The sequence below is a fragment of the Euprymna scolopes genome, chromosome 3 (assembly GCF_053919585.1).
Source record: "Euprymna scolopes isolate OS-2025 chromosome 3, ASM5391958v1, whole genome shotgun sequence".
In the NCBI taxonomy this organism is placed as follows: Eukaryota; Metazoa; Mollusca; class Cephalopoda; order Sepiida; family Sepiolidae; genus Euprymna; species Euprymna scolopes.
The window spans coordinates 150,485,527-150,503,598 of NC_136484.1; the positions used below are offsets into that span (position 1 = coordinate 150,485,527).

The 18,072-nt window shown below is 31.2% G+C and overlaps 1 protein-coding gene across 1 annotated transcript in view; it reads left to right on the forward strand.

The window, feature by feature from the left end:
* The window catches only part of LOC145259778 (phosphoglycerate kinase 1-like), a 51,088-nt gene extending 35,417 nt beyond the window's left edge, over window positions 1-15,671 (forward strand). The window contains exons 8-12 of the mRNA XM_080117531.1: window positions 750-929; window positions 3,105-3,181; window positions 4,110-4,210; window positions 4,862-4,960; window positions 15,407-15,671. Coding sequence (XP_079973657.1) covers window positions 750-929; window positions 3,105-3,181; window positions 4,110-4,210; window positions 4,862-4,960; window positions 15,407-15,447 — 498 coding nt within the window. The 3' untranslated portion in view covers window positions 15,448-15,671. The remainder of the gene's footprint in view (window positions 1-749; window positions 930-3,104; window positions 3,182-4,109; window positions 4,211-4,861; window positions 4,961-15,406) is intronic.
* The last annotated feature ends 2,401 nt before the right edge of the window (window positions 15,672-18,072 follow it).

Genomic DNA, 18,072 nt, shown 5'->3' on the forward strand with positions numbered 1-18,072 from the left:
TTTTTTTTTTTTAATTATATATATGATAATGGCATCATTAGAATGATAATTAGTTTGTGCTTTTTTTTGTTCATTCTTTCTTGTGGCTTGCATGTTGTCGCTAGAAAAGTAATGTGTGTTTTTAGTTGATTTTAAACAAATAAATATTTATCTAAAAAGAAATGTTCTGTGTTGTACTGGCATTTTAAACTTACAAATTTCAATTAAAATTTGAACAATTCTTGCATCAAGGGTGGGGGAAGAGGACAAAATGTTTACTAATATATATATATAATATATATATGCCCCATTCTTTGGTTGAGTACTGTGGTAAGTGACATCACAAAAAATATTCTAAATACTGTTAGCAATAGTGCAAAGCTCTTTGTAAACACAAATAGAGCACTCTCTGGTAGTTTTGAATATTTATAATAGAATTTAAATTGGATTTGCCAATGATATCTGTCTGATGGCTGAATGGTTAGAATCAGTGACTATCAACCAGACAGCTATAAATTCAATCCTGGTTTGAAACAGTTGCCTGTTTAACCACACTGAAGAGCTGTGATAGAGTGAAACCATCTATTGTGAATAGAACTTATATGATCATAAAGTTAAGTTTTATTGAAAATAATTAATCTTATGTTTTGTAAACAAAAATCATTATTTGATTTACATTTTTGTGGTATACAACCATTTTATTGGAATATCTGTGCTAATTAATTGTATGATTGTGCAAATAATCTCCTTAAACTGTTTTCTTTCTTCAGATTGGAAGCTCTTTGTTTGATGAAGATGGTTCCAAAATTGTTGAGGGCTTGATAGAGAAAGCTAAAAGTAAAAACGTTGAATTGGTATTGCCTGTTGACTTTGTCACTGGAGATAAATTTGCTGAAAATGCCACTGTTGGTCAGGCGACTGTATCTGGAGGCATTCCTGCTGGACATATGGTAAGTTTCTATGATATTAATTTATAATTTTCACTTTAGCAATGGTCTCTTCTGATTTCTATATCAACATTATTTATCTATTCTTCAAAAATTATTTTTGTTTGCATTTCTCAGTTTTTATCAAATACTTAATGTCACTATTAACAGTAATTAAAATCAATTAATAAAAAAAATCAATAAATTAGCAGAATCTTTCTTAAAATATTATTTTTATTAGCAAGCTGCTTTAAAATACACATAAACACAAATATTTTAATTCATGCAGATTTCATATTCATGATTATTATAGTCAATTTTATATTGATTGTTATATTGTATGTAGTAATGATTTAAAAAGTTATTTAAAAAAAAATGACCTGAGTGCCATCAGGTAGAATTGAAACCAAAACATTCAACACTCCAGCCTTAGTCATTATTTAGCATTTAGTGTCGTTACCATTTGAGCTATAAACAGACGGATAAGAAAGTTAAAAATTAAGCAACTTTAAGCTATGAATTTTTTTTTCTTTCTTGCACATGCGCAGGAGTAATAGCTGTATTAGATATCTGCATGTATATGTATGTATGTATATATAATATATATAATATATATATATATATATATATATATATATATATATATATATATACCACCTTTTTTGGCAATTTTATAAGTTCCAAATCTCAGCAACTATTGATCAGAATTTAACTAATGAAGGCTTGTTGGAAAGGTAATGACCTGAATTATGTAGTGGGCTATGTGGTATTTGCCCTTAAGGTTGCACATTAAGGGGATCATCCATCATCCAGAGCTTATTTTTGACACTTTTTTACAGCCATAAAATGTTTCTGTTTTCCTAGTTTTGCATATGAATTACAGAATATCTGATATTTACCCAAACTTCTGGCCTTGATGGTGAGGAGACTAAAACTTGCTACTATGGTTCCAAATGATCTAAAATAACAGCAAAGGGAGCCTTGATTCCAAATATTTCTCGTATGTTATATCTCTCCTCTTTGGTTTTCATACATAAAGTAAATTTCACAGTGTATAAGGATTATTTGATACTGAAGATATTCATAATTGTGCCCTATTTCTAAAAGAGAGGAAATTTACATATATAACAACACTAGCAAATAAATACTGGTAACTCAAAGAAAGCGGACATTCGCCGGTAGTCAAATGGAAAATAATAAGACCTAGACGACCCATGTAGATTATGCCTTCATGAAAAATTTGCTATCCTGTACTTTAAAGAACCCCAACATCTATTAAACTGTAGAAGAGAAATAGCAAATAACTGTGTTCACAAGATAAAATTTACTCTAGGATAGCGATACAAAATAGTTTTAAAACTAACAAAAACAATAGAAAATAAAAAATAAATAAATTAAATAAACATGAATATACATAAACGATCACACATATATGTATGTATATATATGTGCATATATGTGTGTACACATATATATATTTATATATAAACTAACAATAAAAAAAAAACACTAACCTAGTTTTAAAACAGATCCTTTGTCCGATAATATGCATTCCCATTGGCTGATAGGAAAGGCGTGGTGGATACTAAAAAGCTGATTGGTTAACTAAAATCTCAATAGAAGAGGAGCATATAAAAACAATAAACAACCACAGAATTCGTGCATAAGCCTGAGGAGTCCTAGAGTGGATGAAATGCGGAATATTCAGTGTAGCTTAATCGCCATATATATTTTATAAATTACTATATATATATATATATATATGCATTTGTTAGAACTTTTTCATCTAAAATGTTGCGCATTTATGCATAATGTAAAAAATATATATAAATAGAATTGAACGTAATAGTTAAATATGAAACCAATCATTTCCTCACATTGTCCAGAGTATTGGCTTGGGGGTGAGGGTGGTGAACGTCCATATTTGTCACACGAGTTATACATTTAAAAACAATATTTAGAATTAGATTAATAGCCGCCAGATGATAAGTAGTTTTTAGGCTTTTAATGAAAAGAAAAAAAAATTTTTTTAATTATTTAAATAAGTACATTTATTTTGTTTTAAACTTGAAAGGTTTATATTTAAATACATTTGTTCATGCATGTCATTAATAAATTATATTAATAAAAAATCTGTTTTTATATCAGATGTATTTTATTGAATATTATCTCAACATTTTGATCGATACTCGATTTTAGGGTTTGGATGTTGGTCCAGAATCTAGCAAAAAGTTTGCTGAGGTTATTGCTAAAGCGAAGACTATTGTCTGGAATGGGTAAGTGATTTTTATTATACAATGTTTTTTTTTTAATGATGGTTGAGAATATTTTCCTAGATAAAACTATGATCAGTTGATTCAATAAACACTTGTACCAACTACTGTCTCTACTATTATTACTACAATTATATGCACACACACACTTTGCTGCATTCTACACTGCTGTTATACAGATTGAATTCCAACTAAAGTTTTCTGTTGATGACTAAATCTCTGACCATTGGCATCTGTCCTTCTCTAATGATGTATAAGATGATTCTAGCATGCAGCTCAGCACCCAGATAGAGAGCTCATCTAAAAGGTCCTTCCCCTTTCTTTGTTGGTGCAAACGTGCTGGTGGGCAGTTTAAGACCTGGACGATGATAATCAAAGATGATCTGGCAACATTTAAGCCTGCAAGAATCTGGATTAGCTAGCAATATCATGTGACCTAGCTCAGGATTGGTGAAGGTGGACTGTGATGGTCAGAGATGCTATATTTGCTCTGCGGGAAATCAGCTCAACTTGACCAGGGTGATAGGCGATACAAAAAAAAACAAACAAATAAGAACAATAGTAGCAAGAGGAATTAATATGATTACATGGAAATAGAACTCTATTTTCCAGCAAAATTTCAACAGCGACACATATTATGATGAACTTTATTTGTAGTCTTCTCTTGTTAAAAGCAACCAAAATGAAACTGATTTACCCCCCACCCAAAAAAAAACAAATAAATATTTTATACCATTTTACAATAAAATGAATAAACTTTTAACCAACCGAAACTACACTGAGATTTTCTTTTGAACTTTCTTTATTCTTTTTCTTCATTTCATATTTTTAAGCATTGTTAATATTATTTGCATTGTTGTCATTTGTGTTTCAACTGAACATGTTTAACAATATTAATTGAAATCATTTTAATTTGATTGTTTTTTCTCAGTCCTCCTGGTGTTTTTGAGTTTGATAATTTTGCCCAGGGAACCAAATCTATGATGGATGCTGTTGTTAAAGCTACTCAAAGTGGAACCATAAGCATTATTGGTGAGTTATTTGTTTTTTCTCTCATAATAATTGAGAAGGGAAACAATTTGGAAACTTACTTTGACAAAGATCAAATAAATTTGGAAAAAATTGGTTTCATTTGAAATAAGATTATTTTCCAAGGATCAATTTGGTAAAAACTATGCTATGATTAAAATTGTAAAATTCAAATTGAGTTACCTTTTAGATTTTTTGGAAAGTAAAAGGATTTTTATAAAAACAGGTTTTGAAAGGCTTGCTCTATTTGCAATAATTTTTTATCAAAACATCCTATTTAATAAATATATAGTTTATACTATTTGGTGTACAATTTATCTCTATATTTAAAGTTGAGTCATTTACCACAATAATACTAGATTACAATAACATGTTTACAATAAAAGAACAATAACTTTCATCATGTGTATGCAATTGTTCTATGATTATCTAATTGAATATTACTTTGTAAAAAGAACATCTCATTGATTAACTATTTTTTATTGCATTCTAAATCAGTTTTATAAAATGTTTTTGTGAATTTAAAACCAAACTTTAATACTTGATTTATAATTAAATTTTGAATATAATGATATACAAATTCAATTTCAATGTAAATAATTATACAATTTGGAAACCAAGAATTGGTTATTAATGCTAATAATGTTGCTTTAGGTGGGGGAGATACAGCTACTTGCTGTGCTAAGTTTAACACTGAAGACAAAGTCAGCCATGTCAGCACTGGAGGTGGAGCAAGTTTGGAATTGTTGGAAGGTGAGTCATTTAAATTATATTTCATGTTTTTTATTTAAACATATAAGAATTTTTTTCTTGTGTCTTAGAGAATAGAAGACAAAACTGTAGAATTAGCAGTTGGTCATATTGAGAGGAAAATTTAGAGCTTTATCTAAAGATCCTAAATTGAAGTTATCAATCTTTTTTTAACAACATTCAAAATGGTTTCTTTGAAGTTTGTTACTCATCTGCAAGTTTGCAACTTTGTGATGGAATTAAACATAAGTTAATAATGAAATGAACAAAATCTAAGAAATTCTCAATCTATCTAATCTCTATGATTGAACTGCTATCATATAAGACAGTGTTAAATGCTATCAAATAAAACCAAAGCTTTAAGGATTGACAAAGTGCAATCACGCATTGCCATTGAAGATGTACTGAAATATTGGATCCAGAACACAAAGAAAAGAAGTGGTCCTGGATATGATCTTAAACTACAATCATTTGTGAGACTGAATTTGAGAGCTTTGTGGATTGTGAAGTTGTTCATTAGATGCCATTACTACCAGAAAACTCATTTTCAAAACTAGGATTATACAATACAATTAAAAGAAATTGCAAACAATAGGAGATATCTTCCACAACAACAAATTCTCTGAACATTATGCTCACAGTTGGAAGAGAAAATGTGGAAATGCTATCAGATCGAGTAAAGTATAAAGTAGTCAGAATTGGACATACATCTCTAACACACACATCTTTAAAGGGGAAGCTGCACCAACTGCGATCAACTATTCACAGTAATCAATTGCACCAAACATCAGCATGTTGTTAGAAAATGCACCTATCTCACAAATACCTGAAAAAGATAAAATCCAAAAATATGATTATATACCTTATTAAATGACAATTTTAGAAATACATTATTTAGAATACAAAATGTCTTGTGTTGATCTGTCATAAAACAATCCCAATCCCAGTGAAGAATTAATACATCAAAACTCCTGAGCCACCTCTCCAAGCCATATTCGAAAAACTAATTTGATAATATTGCATTAAACTAAAAATTAACCTAACTAATCTGGCCTATGACTGCATTTTCAATTCAAAATACAAACCTTTATTCAACAACAAAAAAATAGACAATAAAACTAGTTGGCTTGTGCATGGAACCCATACTTAAAAAAAGCAGGAATCTAACTTGCAAAAATCCATGATGCCATACAACAATCCTTCCCCCTTCCCCCAGATTACTTAAACAACAAGGTAATTTTAAATTCAAACAAACTAAAAAAACACTTGCCCTCTAAGTTATCAAGAGAATATTGAAGAAAAATATTGTAAGTATTCTCACATTTACAAAGGTAGCGCTAAATAACGAAACTGGATTTGGAGTAGTCCACAACGGCATAATTGCTAAAAAAAAAAATGCCTTATCAAAGAAGCCTCCATATTTACAGCAAAAACTTTTACAATAGATTTAGTCTTTGATATTATTTTCATTAGCAACACCAATAACTCAAATATCCATAGTGTCCTAGGAACCATTAAAAATAGAAAATTAAATATTCCACTAAATATCAAAATCCTAAACAAATTAAACTGTACAAGCTACACCAAAAAAGTTATTCAACTGGATATCATGCCACACAGCTGATTCAGTAGCCAACAAAAACTCAGTCCAATACACCAATCTAAAATCAACAAATTACTGACAAAAATTGATAAGCATCTGTCTATATAAAAGTTGGGTATGTTCTAAAGGAGTAATGGTGACTGAATGGTTAAGGACACAGGCTAAAAATGTGTGTGTGCTGTTCAAATCCAGTTTGTTCCACAAAAACGCTTTTCTCAAATCTACACTTTGCCTTATGTTTAACCACCTGGAAAGGAGGTAAATAAAATAATAAAGTTCTGCTGAAAGCAAAGTTCAAAATCATCTTCACAATTTAGTATGATTTTTCTTTTCTTGTAAGCCTCTTTCTCACAAAAGATTTTGCTAGTTTTTCTATACTCTATCATTATTTTCACGGAAAGTACTCCACTAAGCTTCAATTTTGGATTCCTTGGTAAAACTTTAAAAGCAAGAACTCCTCTCTCTACCACCACTGCAAAGAACTTTCCTTTCTTACTCTGTGTGTCTAAAATCAAATGGAATTTCCATGAACAGTATATTTCCAAGAACTTTCCATTTGTAGAACATAGTGTCCCAAATTTCCTTAAGGCTACAACATGGTAATTTCTGAGTGGTTTTTAACCTTGATATGTGGTAACTTATTAATAAAAACAAAATTCCAACAAATAAAGCCTATATTAAAAGAAAGGAAATCAACTTTCAGTAAGAAAAGAGATGACTAGACACAAATCATATCAAACTTTTTTTTTTATTTTAAAACCAGAACTACAATTGAAATAATTGAAATGTTTATGTGGAACACACACACACATATATATAACTCAAATGACTTTGTAACAGGTGTTGTAACCCACATCCAGTTTACAACGTCAGGTTGCGCATGCGTACATAAACATAAACCCATAACAGCGTAAATAAATAAACACAAATCGCTACTTTTAAAAAATTTGACCTGCAGACTGAAATATTAACAGTATTATTTAGAAATTATTATTTAACATGGGAAGGGTGGGAATGTTTTGCAACTATTCTGTATTACAACTATACTGTTGCAATTTTCTTACAAATAAATCAACTTTGACCCGTTGACAACCATAAGAACAATTTCCAATGGCGATTTCCCCACTGCCTTCCTTTTTTTTTAAATTCATTCTTCATTTTTTTAATACACCTTTCTTAAAAACATTCATACATTTTCTTCTATACTACCAACATAAATAAATAATCCCGAAAATATTTTTTAATTTGCGTTACAAATAAATAATCAATGCAACAATAAAATGTATTGTTTTACTGTGTACGTTTTCAGCGTCCCAATTTTTTTTTTTTGCGTTTAAGTTATCCAAATAAACAATTGTTAATACTTTCTGCTTTTTTTTTTTTTTTTTTTTTACATCGTTTATTTCCGTATTACGTTTAAGTTATTTTAACGCAACTTTCTTACAGATAAATCTACTTTAACTTGTTGACAACCATAAGAGCATTTTACAATGGCAATTTACCCACCGCCTTCCTATTTTTTAAAAAAATTTATTTGCCATTTTTTAATACACCTTTCTTAAAAACATTCATACATTTTCTTCTACACTACCAACATAAATAAATAACCCCGAAAATATGTTTTTTTTAAATTGCATTACAAATGAATAATCAACATGACAATAAAATGTATTGTTTTACTGTTAACGTTTTCAGAGTTCCAATTGTTTTTTGTTTTTTTTCGTATTTAAATTAAAAGATATATCAAAATTTGAATTTAACTTTAAGTATTATTCAGTGCACATTTACCTATAAGTATGGTAAACCACTTATAATTCAATGGTTCTGAGTTTTGTTTTTTTTTTTCAAAAATAAACAGTTATAAACAGAACAACTCATAGAATCTATTTATATTCTTTTTTCATTTTAATATACTTTCATAGAAATGTTTTTATGTCACAAAAAACTATTTTTTTTGTCACAAGTGTCACACTCATACATTAATTCCATAGCTAATATAACAATGGGTCATGGGTAGTCTAGTGTGTGTGTGTGTGTGTATATATATATATATATATATCTCAGTAACATACATCTTGATAGAATCTAGAAATTTTGCACATATTTGGAGAAAATTTTGCAAGTCTCTCAACCTCAAATTGAAAAGTTATTGATCAAAACAAGAAAGTACATCAAGAAGACTGACTGGAAAACCATCAGAGATGCCCCATAGAGTTGCATTTTTTCTCTTGTTGTATATTGCAGGGGACAAATCTCGGTGTTTAGTTACTTCTATTATAAATGTTGTTACATCCCTGTTAAGTGTACACTCCGCAATACAACATTCCTGCAGAAGAGTGTGCAAATGAGACTACTCAATTAAACACACTTTCCTACTCAGAAATTTTATAGCAAAATTACTCTTCCAAAGGGTTCACTTCTACTTGCAACTGAGAAAACTAATCTGCTTGCCCGGCGGTTTGCCTCCAACTCCAATTGCCCATTATTTACTATATTGTTATAAATTTTCTAAAAATTGCAAGTTTCTAATTTCTATGATTCAATGTGTTTTCTGGTGATTTTAGTATGCCTTCTCTTGGCTTTGGCTATTTACTCTTACAATTATTTTTTTATATATTTTTATCTCTTATGTTGGATGAATCTGTGAAATGCATACTAACTTTGAGGGAAGGCAGCTGCACAAGTAGAAGTGAACGATTCGGAAGAGTAACTATCCAATAAACATGAGGTTGTTTGCATGGCAACTGAGAAAACTAATCTGCTTGCCCGGCGGTTTGCCTCCACCTCAACTTTAAACCCAATGAACCACTCCCTGCCAAATTTCTCTTTGTGTTCAGAAACCACATTCAATAATCTGAAAATCACCCCTTCTTATGTTCGTGATATCATAAAAACCTAGATACCTTGAAGATGTGTGGGCCTGATCTCATTCCTGTTACACTATTAAAAAATGCTTCGCTTAAGTTGCCACAGTTCTCTCCAAACTCTTCAACAAATGTTTTACCAAATCTTGTTTCCATGACTGCTGGAAAATTGCTTCTGTGGTACCAGTTTTCAAGAATTCTGGTGGTAGAACTGACCCACTTAATTATCACCCCATTAGCCTTCTTTTGCTCTTCACTAAAATCTCTGAGTCCTTAATTAATTAGGTACTAGTCCACTAACCCATAGATACTAAACTTCTTTCCAACAGACTCATTCTACTGTAGATATCTTAATTGTAATTTCTGAATGTATGTACCATGCACTGAATAAGGCAGAGGAGGCAAGGGCAGTGGTCCTGGATATATTTAAGGCCTTTGACATTTAAGCACGAAGGTTTTCTTATGAAAAGGAAATTGTATGGTATTACCGGATGATTACTTAATATAATCAAATTCTTAGAAAAGAAAAAAATCCAGGTTGTCCTCGATGGTTGTACGTCAAAGCATGATATAAATGCAGGTGTGCAGTATGGGTCAATCTTGGGACTTTTATCATTCTTGACATTAATAAATGATTTCCCTTATAAAATTGTTTCTGAAATGGGTATATTTGCTGATGACAGGGCCACACTCTATAACAGACATGAGGGGAAAATGAATGAATACATATCTAAGGCTGTAGAGATCGTTAGATGACGCAAATAGTTTCTTCCCTTGAATTGCTAAACTTTGGAATTCCCTCCCGAGTTCCTGCTTCTCTGACTGTACTGACACGCAGAAGTTCAAGTGTAATGTGAACAGCCATCTCGCTGTTTAACTCCCTACATAGTCTCTGTAGATTTGGGACCAAATAGTAGCCCTTATGTCCAAGTAGCACTGTGTCTTGTTCAGAGTCAAAAAACAACTTAATAAAAATCTGTTTGAAACAGTTGACCATTATCAACATTCAACAAAATCTTTAGATATCTAAACCAAAAATTTTGTATACACAGACATATACATGACATATAGATTTCAATAGATAACAATAACAGAACTTACACAACCTTGTATACAGAATACTCAGTGTACTGCGATAATCAGAGATGCTGTATTTTCTTAGGAACCAATAATTGCAAAAGTAATAACCATCCCTCACAAGGAACAAATAAAACACTCTTAGCAAAAGAAATATTTGAAAAAGAATGTTTGAAAGTCTATCAGAGAAGAGTTTTCACTCTGACTTGCAATTGCTAAAGATAAATTTCACAAAAAAGTAATCCGACTCACAGCTCACTAAATGTTTTCTCTCCCTTTTTTCTTCTTCTCTGATGGAATGTTTGAAAATAGAAGTTCTAGAACGGTCTTGAATGTAGGTCACTGATACAAATTGTTTTTATGTTCTGCTCTGATAGTTACAATTTCTTAATGTCCTGTTCCCTCGTTTGATTTCTCTATCAAGACTCATAAGAAATGAGAGGAAAGCACTTTTTATTATCAACCAGTTAACGTCAAAGGTTTTTTTTCTTTCCATATATGCAACTTTTTAAGTAAAGTTATCACAATATTTAGAAATAGATGACTTCCTTTTTATTCATAAACTAGCCTGGGTGCCTGGCATTACCCAGATGTTTGAAAAGAAAAAAAAAAATGTGGTAGTAGGCAGGCAAGCTTGAACCCGAACAGCAAAGGAGGAAAATAATGTGAAAAAAAATTAAAAAAAAAAAAAAAGATAGAGAGGTGGGATAAAACTAAAAAACGTAGGGTAATTAGTCTTCTTCGCTAACCATTAGGCCAAAGAAGATAGTGAATTCAATGAGTTAGTAATTAACTTAAGAATCAAAGGAGTCACAACGCATGTGCAGAAATGAATATTGCTTTAAAGCCTGGCCTAGGGCCAGTTAAGCTTCCCACTTTCTGTGTTGGTATTTATTTGCTTCCTCAGGAAAGCAAATTAAACACAAGATCGTTTTTAATGGGGGAAGACCAGCTCCCCTAAAAAGGGGGCACTCTGGCAGTATCTAAATAAATAGTAATTGTCTTGGTATGAAGGGTTTCCCCTACATTGACCAAGGACCAATTACAGAACAGATACTACCCGGCTTGAAAGCCAGGCATTTGTGTTCGATTAGTTTTGCTTTATTTATACGAAAAAGGCAAACAAATACTGAAACTGAGGGAATTTTTTTTAAACTCGATCAAAATAAAAATAGAGACAATGTCTGTTTGCAAATCTGAGATATTCCGATCTAGGAAGTACGCAAAAACTTCTCCCGGAATCTAACCGACGCGAGAACCCTGACGCAAAAAACCTTTTGTGGACATACACAAACACTTGCGCCCATTTTGCCCTTTAGATAATAGACTAGCCTGAGTACCTGGCACTGTTATTTGTAGGTGTGTGTTTAGCAGAAAAAAAATTAAAAAGTAAAAAAAAAAGTGGTAGTAGGCAGGCAGGCTCGAACTCACGACATGAAGGCGGAAAAGAAGGTGAAAGAAAACCTGATATTTTACCGCTATGCCATGAGTGAGCGGAAGTATAAAGCGTTCAAATTTAGCAATGTCAACCATTATGCTATAGTGGATAGCGAAATGAAATCACGCACTTAAGTCTGGCAGTAGGTCAGTTAAGCTTTCCGCTTTCTGCTGTATTTGTTTCCCCACAATGTTGGGGAAAACCAGCGCCTCCCCAAAAAGAGGGAGCTTTGGTAGTGTCCAAATGAATAGCAATTGTCTGATATGAAGGGTTTCCTCCATATTGATCAAAGCTAATTTTAATTTGTCTAGATTTCATAGATATTATTATAGTCATGATTTTAAAAGTAAAAAGAAAAAGTATTTAGGTGCCATCAGCTAGAATCGAAACCAAAACTGTAGCATTCAAAGCTGGTGACGTTACCACTGGACCAACGTGACATGCATATGAACTGATTAAAAATAAACTAAGATGAACGTACAAAATGTATAACGATTTTTTTCCAATTTTTACTCCTTTTTGACCCCTTAAAAACTATTTTAACCGATTAAAGGCTCATGAAAGAACGGTCCATAAAAAATCCAATCATTTGAGGCCCTAGCGCCGCTCTGCAACTTTTAGTTTTGGAAGAGACAGAGTTTGAAAATATGGAGACAAACACAGACATAGTGAGTTTTATAAATTAGATTATATTTTTTCATGAACCAGAAGAATAGGTGATTCAAGATAAGTCTTATTGAGACAGGCGGTGATAACGGAAAAATTGTCATCTGTGTATTTTAAGCCCTAAAAATTTACTATTGTAAAATTACTTTTTGTTTAAAAAAGTATTTAAAATAAACACCTCAAAACAAACCTATTATAGTTTTCAAAAAAAAAATCAAACCACATACTTGTTTACTTATTTTTGTAAAAGAAATTATTTCAAATAAATAATAAACATTTTATTTTCTTAAAAAATATACAAGCAAAAAAATACATATGATTACTTAGAACTAAAATTTTCCTGATTTTCTTTAATTTTTGACTTAAAATACACAGGTGACTATTTTTTGGTTATCATTGCCTAGCTCCATAAAACTTCTTCTTTTGGGTCACCTATTCTTCTGATTTACTCATTTTTTACAATTTTTTATGAAACTTCATTATTGTAGAATAGAATATAAAAGACACTTGGATTGATTCTTGTGAGTTGTTTTGTCTTAAATTGTAACTTTGGCTTAATCCTTTTTGTCTTGATGAAACAGAGCTTCCACCATTTTTTATCACTTTCTTCTGTGCACTTCAGCCTTCTTTGTAGCTTCACAGTTTAATCCGTCAAAAGGCAGTATCTGCAGGATCTTTTTTTTTTCACTTTCTTTGGCAATTCCAGTCAAAAGCCTTCTGAGTTAGACTTCTTGTCCCCCCTTTCTCTTTTTTCAGAGTTTTTTTTTTTTGATACATTCAAAATATTTGAACTAATATTGGGTTTTGTTAATTACTCTATCAAACCACCATAGCTAGCAAATCTGTTGAAGACTTCTTTATGAAGATCTAGATTTTTTTATGGTAGTGATTATGACACTGTTCTTTTCCATGGCCTTTTGGTTAGGAGCAAATTGTAGTATTCATTTTGATATACTTTATATTTTTTGCCTTCAATGAAGTAGCAATCTTTTTAGACTGTCAATTTTTACTTTTGTCCCAATCCAAAGTACCTTATTTTGGGGAGCTGGATTTTCCCCACATAAAAAAAAACAAACAACCTTATGTCTAACTCTGTCCTTGTATTGAGACAAGTAAATAGGGACTCTTCAGGTTTCAGAACCAGAGAGACTTTTATAGATTATACTCTCATCTTTTTGCATTCCCTAATCATTTGGAACTTTAATCACCTTAATTTATACACTTGTGTCATTTGAAAAAAATACTTGAATTCTTGTCCAGAATTCCCTCTATATTAAAAAAACAAAAATAAAGAAAAATCTGTGTAATGTACGTATTAATGGTAAAACGAAAATATCATATTCCAAAAATTATGTAAATTGATCAAGTAGTTCTATTTTTATAAAGAAAATCAAATTTTATGAGTATCAGAGGTGTAACTGTTTCACCAGTCGTTAAAAAAAAAACAAAAATACAATGGAGATAACAATAATTCCAAATTTATGAAGTTTATGTCATAATGCCTACAAATTTGCATTAATCACTTAAAAATGGTTTTCTTTATATAGGTACTTGCAAAATGAATGATTGATTCCCAAAATGTATAAGCATTTAAACCTCTCCTTTCACTTAAATATTCACCAAAATTTAAGAAATTAACTAATTTTAATGAAATTTTCAGTATTTATTAACGATCACAGAATATAATAAACCTATTAATTTTTTTTTTTAAATTTTAATTAAAATGTATTATGTGTAAACAAAAAACATCTTTACTAAAGTTATAGTTTTAAGTACTAAAAAAACGCCTGAATTTATTTTTGCTATTTGTATGAAAATGTAAATGTTAACAATTAGAAATGTTTAAAAAATATTTCATATTATGAAAAAAAAAAAAAATCCCGAAAGTCTGTGTAAATGAAATCAATATAACTTTAAAAAAAAAAAAAACCCTTAAACTAATGATTGAATTAAGCATTGTTTATTCAATAGTTTCACAAAAATATAATGGAAAAATATTTCTTGTTATCATCATAACAATTTTTATGAAAATTTCAAATTATAATATTCTAATATTTTCCTTGTATGCATGAATGTTTATGTAATATTCATAATTTCAACAAAAAAGTGTTTTGTTTTAGATTGTAACTTTGACTTAATCCTCTTTTCTCTTGATGAAACAGAGCTTCCACCATTTTTTATCAATTTCTTCTGTGCACTTCAGCCTTCTTTGTAGCTTCACAGTTTTATCAGTCAGAAGACAGCATCTGTAAAATCATCTTTTTCACTTTCTTTGGAAATTCCAGTCAAAAGCCTTCTGAGTTAGACTCCTTGCCTCCCTTTTTTCAGAGTTTGTTTAATACATTCAACATATTTGAACTAATATTGGGTTTTGTTAGTCACTCTATCAAACCACCATAACTAGCAAACCTATTGAAGACTTATGACAATGTTCTTTTCCATGGCCTTTTGGTTAGGGGCTAATTGTAGCATGATATTGAAAAAAAATAGATCCACTAAAAAAATAATTAAAACTTATCTTTCAAACACAATCAAAAAGTAACCAGAAACTTATTAAAAAAATTATAAGCTGGTTTTTGTAACCATACACCTTGTCATATTTCACCATTTTTTGCACATCCTATCTTTATAAAAATAATACTACTTGATCAATATACATGATTTTTGGAACATGATATTTGTCTTAATTTTTGTTTTTAATATAGGGGAATTCTGAACACGAACCAAAAATTGTTCAATATTAGTTCATCTCATTGTTTCTATTTGTTTATTCAACTAAATAAATCTTTTCTTTGTTGCAGGCAAAGTTCTCCCTGGTGTTGCTGCTCTTACAGATGCTTAAGATCAATCTCTCTTTTTCTTCTCATCAAATTTTTCTGTACAGAACACCAGAGATGGAATAGAAGTACAAACACTTATGAAAAGAAAATGTTGTTAATGTTAGTTTATTGGCAAGTTTCAAAAGGACATTTTGTTTTATTTAACTGGACAAATTTCATCCATTTCAGATGGTTTTGTAATCTGTAAATTAAGAAATAATAATTAAAATAAATAATATATAATCCAGCTTGTAATTTGTTTTTCTCTTATATATAGGCTTGGTCACACTGATGAGTTGTGAATAACAAAACATGTGTTTGTGGATAATTAAATTTAGTAATAATTATATATATATATATATATATATATATATATATATATATATATATATATATATATATATATATATATAAAATTTAGTAATAATTATATATATATATACACACCAAATTAAAGGTATTCAAGAAGGAAAACTTGTGCATTAATACAAAGTTATTAAGAGTGCTCAATAAAAAGAGAAAACTATAATATTTTTATTTATATAGACAAATATTACATAGTTGCTACACTGAACATGCTAATGTTTCAGCCAATTGGTCGGTAAGGACCAAAAGTCTGGTCCTGAAATTTTATTACGTCGCCTGACGAGAACTTTTGGTTCTTACTGACCAATTGTTTGAAACCTTAGCATGTTCAGTGTAATGACTATGTAATATTTGTCTATATATATATATATATATACATATATATATGCATAGATATGAGGAATGCATGAAACGTCTCAAGCATAAGAAAAACTAAGGCATAAAGGATTTTTAATAATTTATTTTTTAATCTGGTCTAGTAATACACAATGTTTAAAGCTTTTCATGTACGCCTTATGGTTTCCGCTCTGCAAGATCTACAGCAGATGTGCTAACGGTTATATCACATAGGATTAGTGAATCTCTTGACAAAGGTTTCCTTTCCAGGGCAATTGCTCTTGACATATCGAAGGCCTTCGATAAGGTATGGCATAAGGGCTTACTTCACAAGATTTCCAGCTACGGTATTACTGGAAATGTTTTCTCAATCATTAAATCATTTCTCTCTGATATGTTCATAAGAGTAATGGTTGATGGGCAGAAATAAGAGGCCCACAGTATTAATGCTGGAGTCCCTCAGGGGTCAATCCTGGGCCCAACTCTCTTCCTGATCTACATCAATGATCTCCCAAAACACATACTTAAATCATTCGTTGACATCTATGCTGATGACACGACCATCTATGGCAACACATCAAAGGCCGTAAATGAGAAAGTTCTCTCTAATTCTCTCTCCTCTTATCTTGAGCACGTGGTAAAATGGGGGAAGAGGTGGCTGGTCACTTTTAATGCATCCAAAACCAAGCTTCTATCTTTACATCATCAACGCTCTGATCCCCATCTGGCATCAATTGAAATGGATGGTTGTCGTCTTGGGGAGGCTCCATGTTTTGACAAGCTTCTGGGTTTGACCTTTACTCCTGATCTGAAATGGAACACATACATCAAATCTGTTGCCAGGGACGCTGGGAAAATGGTGGGATCCTTCTACCGCTCCAGAAGATATCTCACTACTGATGCAATTCTCTATCTGTATAAAAGCTAAGTACGTCCAAGGATGGAGTACTGCTGCCACATCTGGGCAGGAGCTGCTAAAAACAGCCTATCCTGCCTTGACAGAGTACAAAATAGACCTCGTTGTTTAGTGGGGGATGCCCTTTTCTCTTCCCTGCAACCTCTCTCCCACAGAAGAGACGTTGCGAGCCTGTATTTGTTTTATCGTTATTTCCATGGCAAGTACTCGTCTGAGCTCCAATCCCTCGTCCCCCCTCGCTAATCTTTCATGATAAACACCCGTCTGGCTGAAAATACTGTCAATAATTTTCCCTACTCTCTATCTGTGCCTAAATCCAAAGTAGATTCCATGAGAAAAGATTCTTTCTTCGAACTGCACGCCAGTGGAACTCTCTGCCGCTTGCCTGTTTCCCACCTGACTACAACGTGGACGTCTTCAAGTCCAACATAAACAAACTCCTGACAAACCGCCCCCTTAAGTAAGTCACTCTATCAAAACCCCCAATACTAATGATTACTACAATACTATCTCATTGATTACTGTACACGCAATAACCCTTATCCCTGAGTGGCCTTCGGGCCTTGATAAGTGGTGACTCCCATGTAAAAAAAAAAAAAAAAAAAAAAAAAAGGTAAAGCCTAAATTTATATATTTATCATCTCTATTCTAAAACTTCCTTGGGATAATTGATTTAAAGAAATAAAATAGAAGTACAATATTTGAAAATCATCCCGAAGAAGTCTTGAAATAGATGAAACATTTGAAGAATGTATAAATAATTTTGTTTTTTCTAGGTTCATTTTTCCATCAAGTTAGAATATTATTTCCATAATTTTCATCATGCACACGCACACACACACGCGCATTCATTGCACTGGTCATGATCATCTTCTCGTTGTCTTTGTCCAAATTCAAGGTTTGATTTAGAAACCGTGGTACATTTTGTAATACTGTATATATAGTAATTTGCAAACAATCACAAACGGCCTTAGCTATTCCTAATTTGCATTCTTTTTTTTAAAAAGAGTTTCTAAAAAATTAATATTCT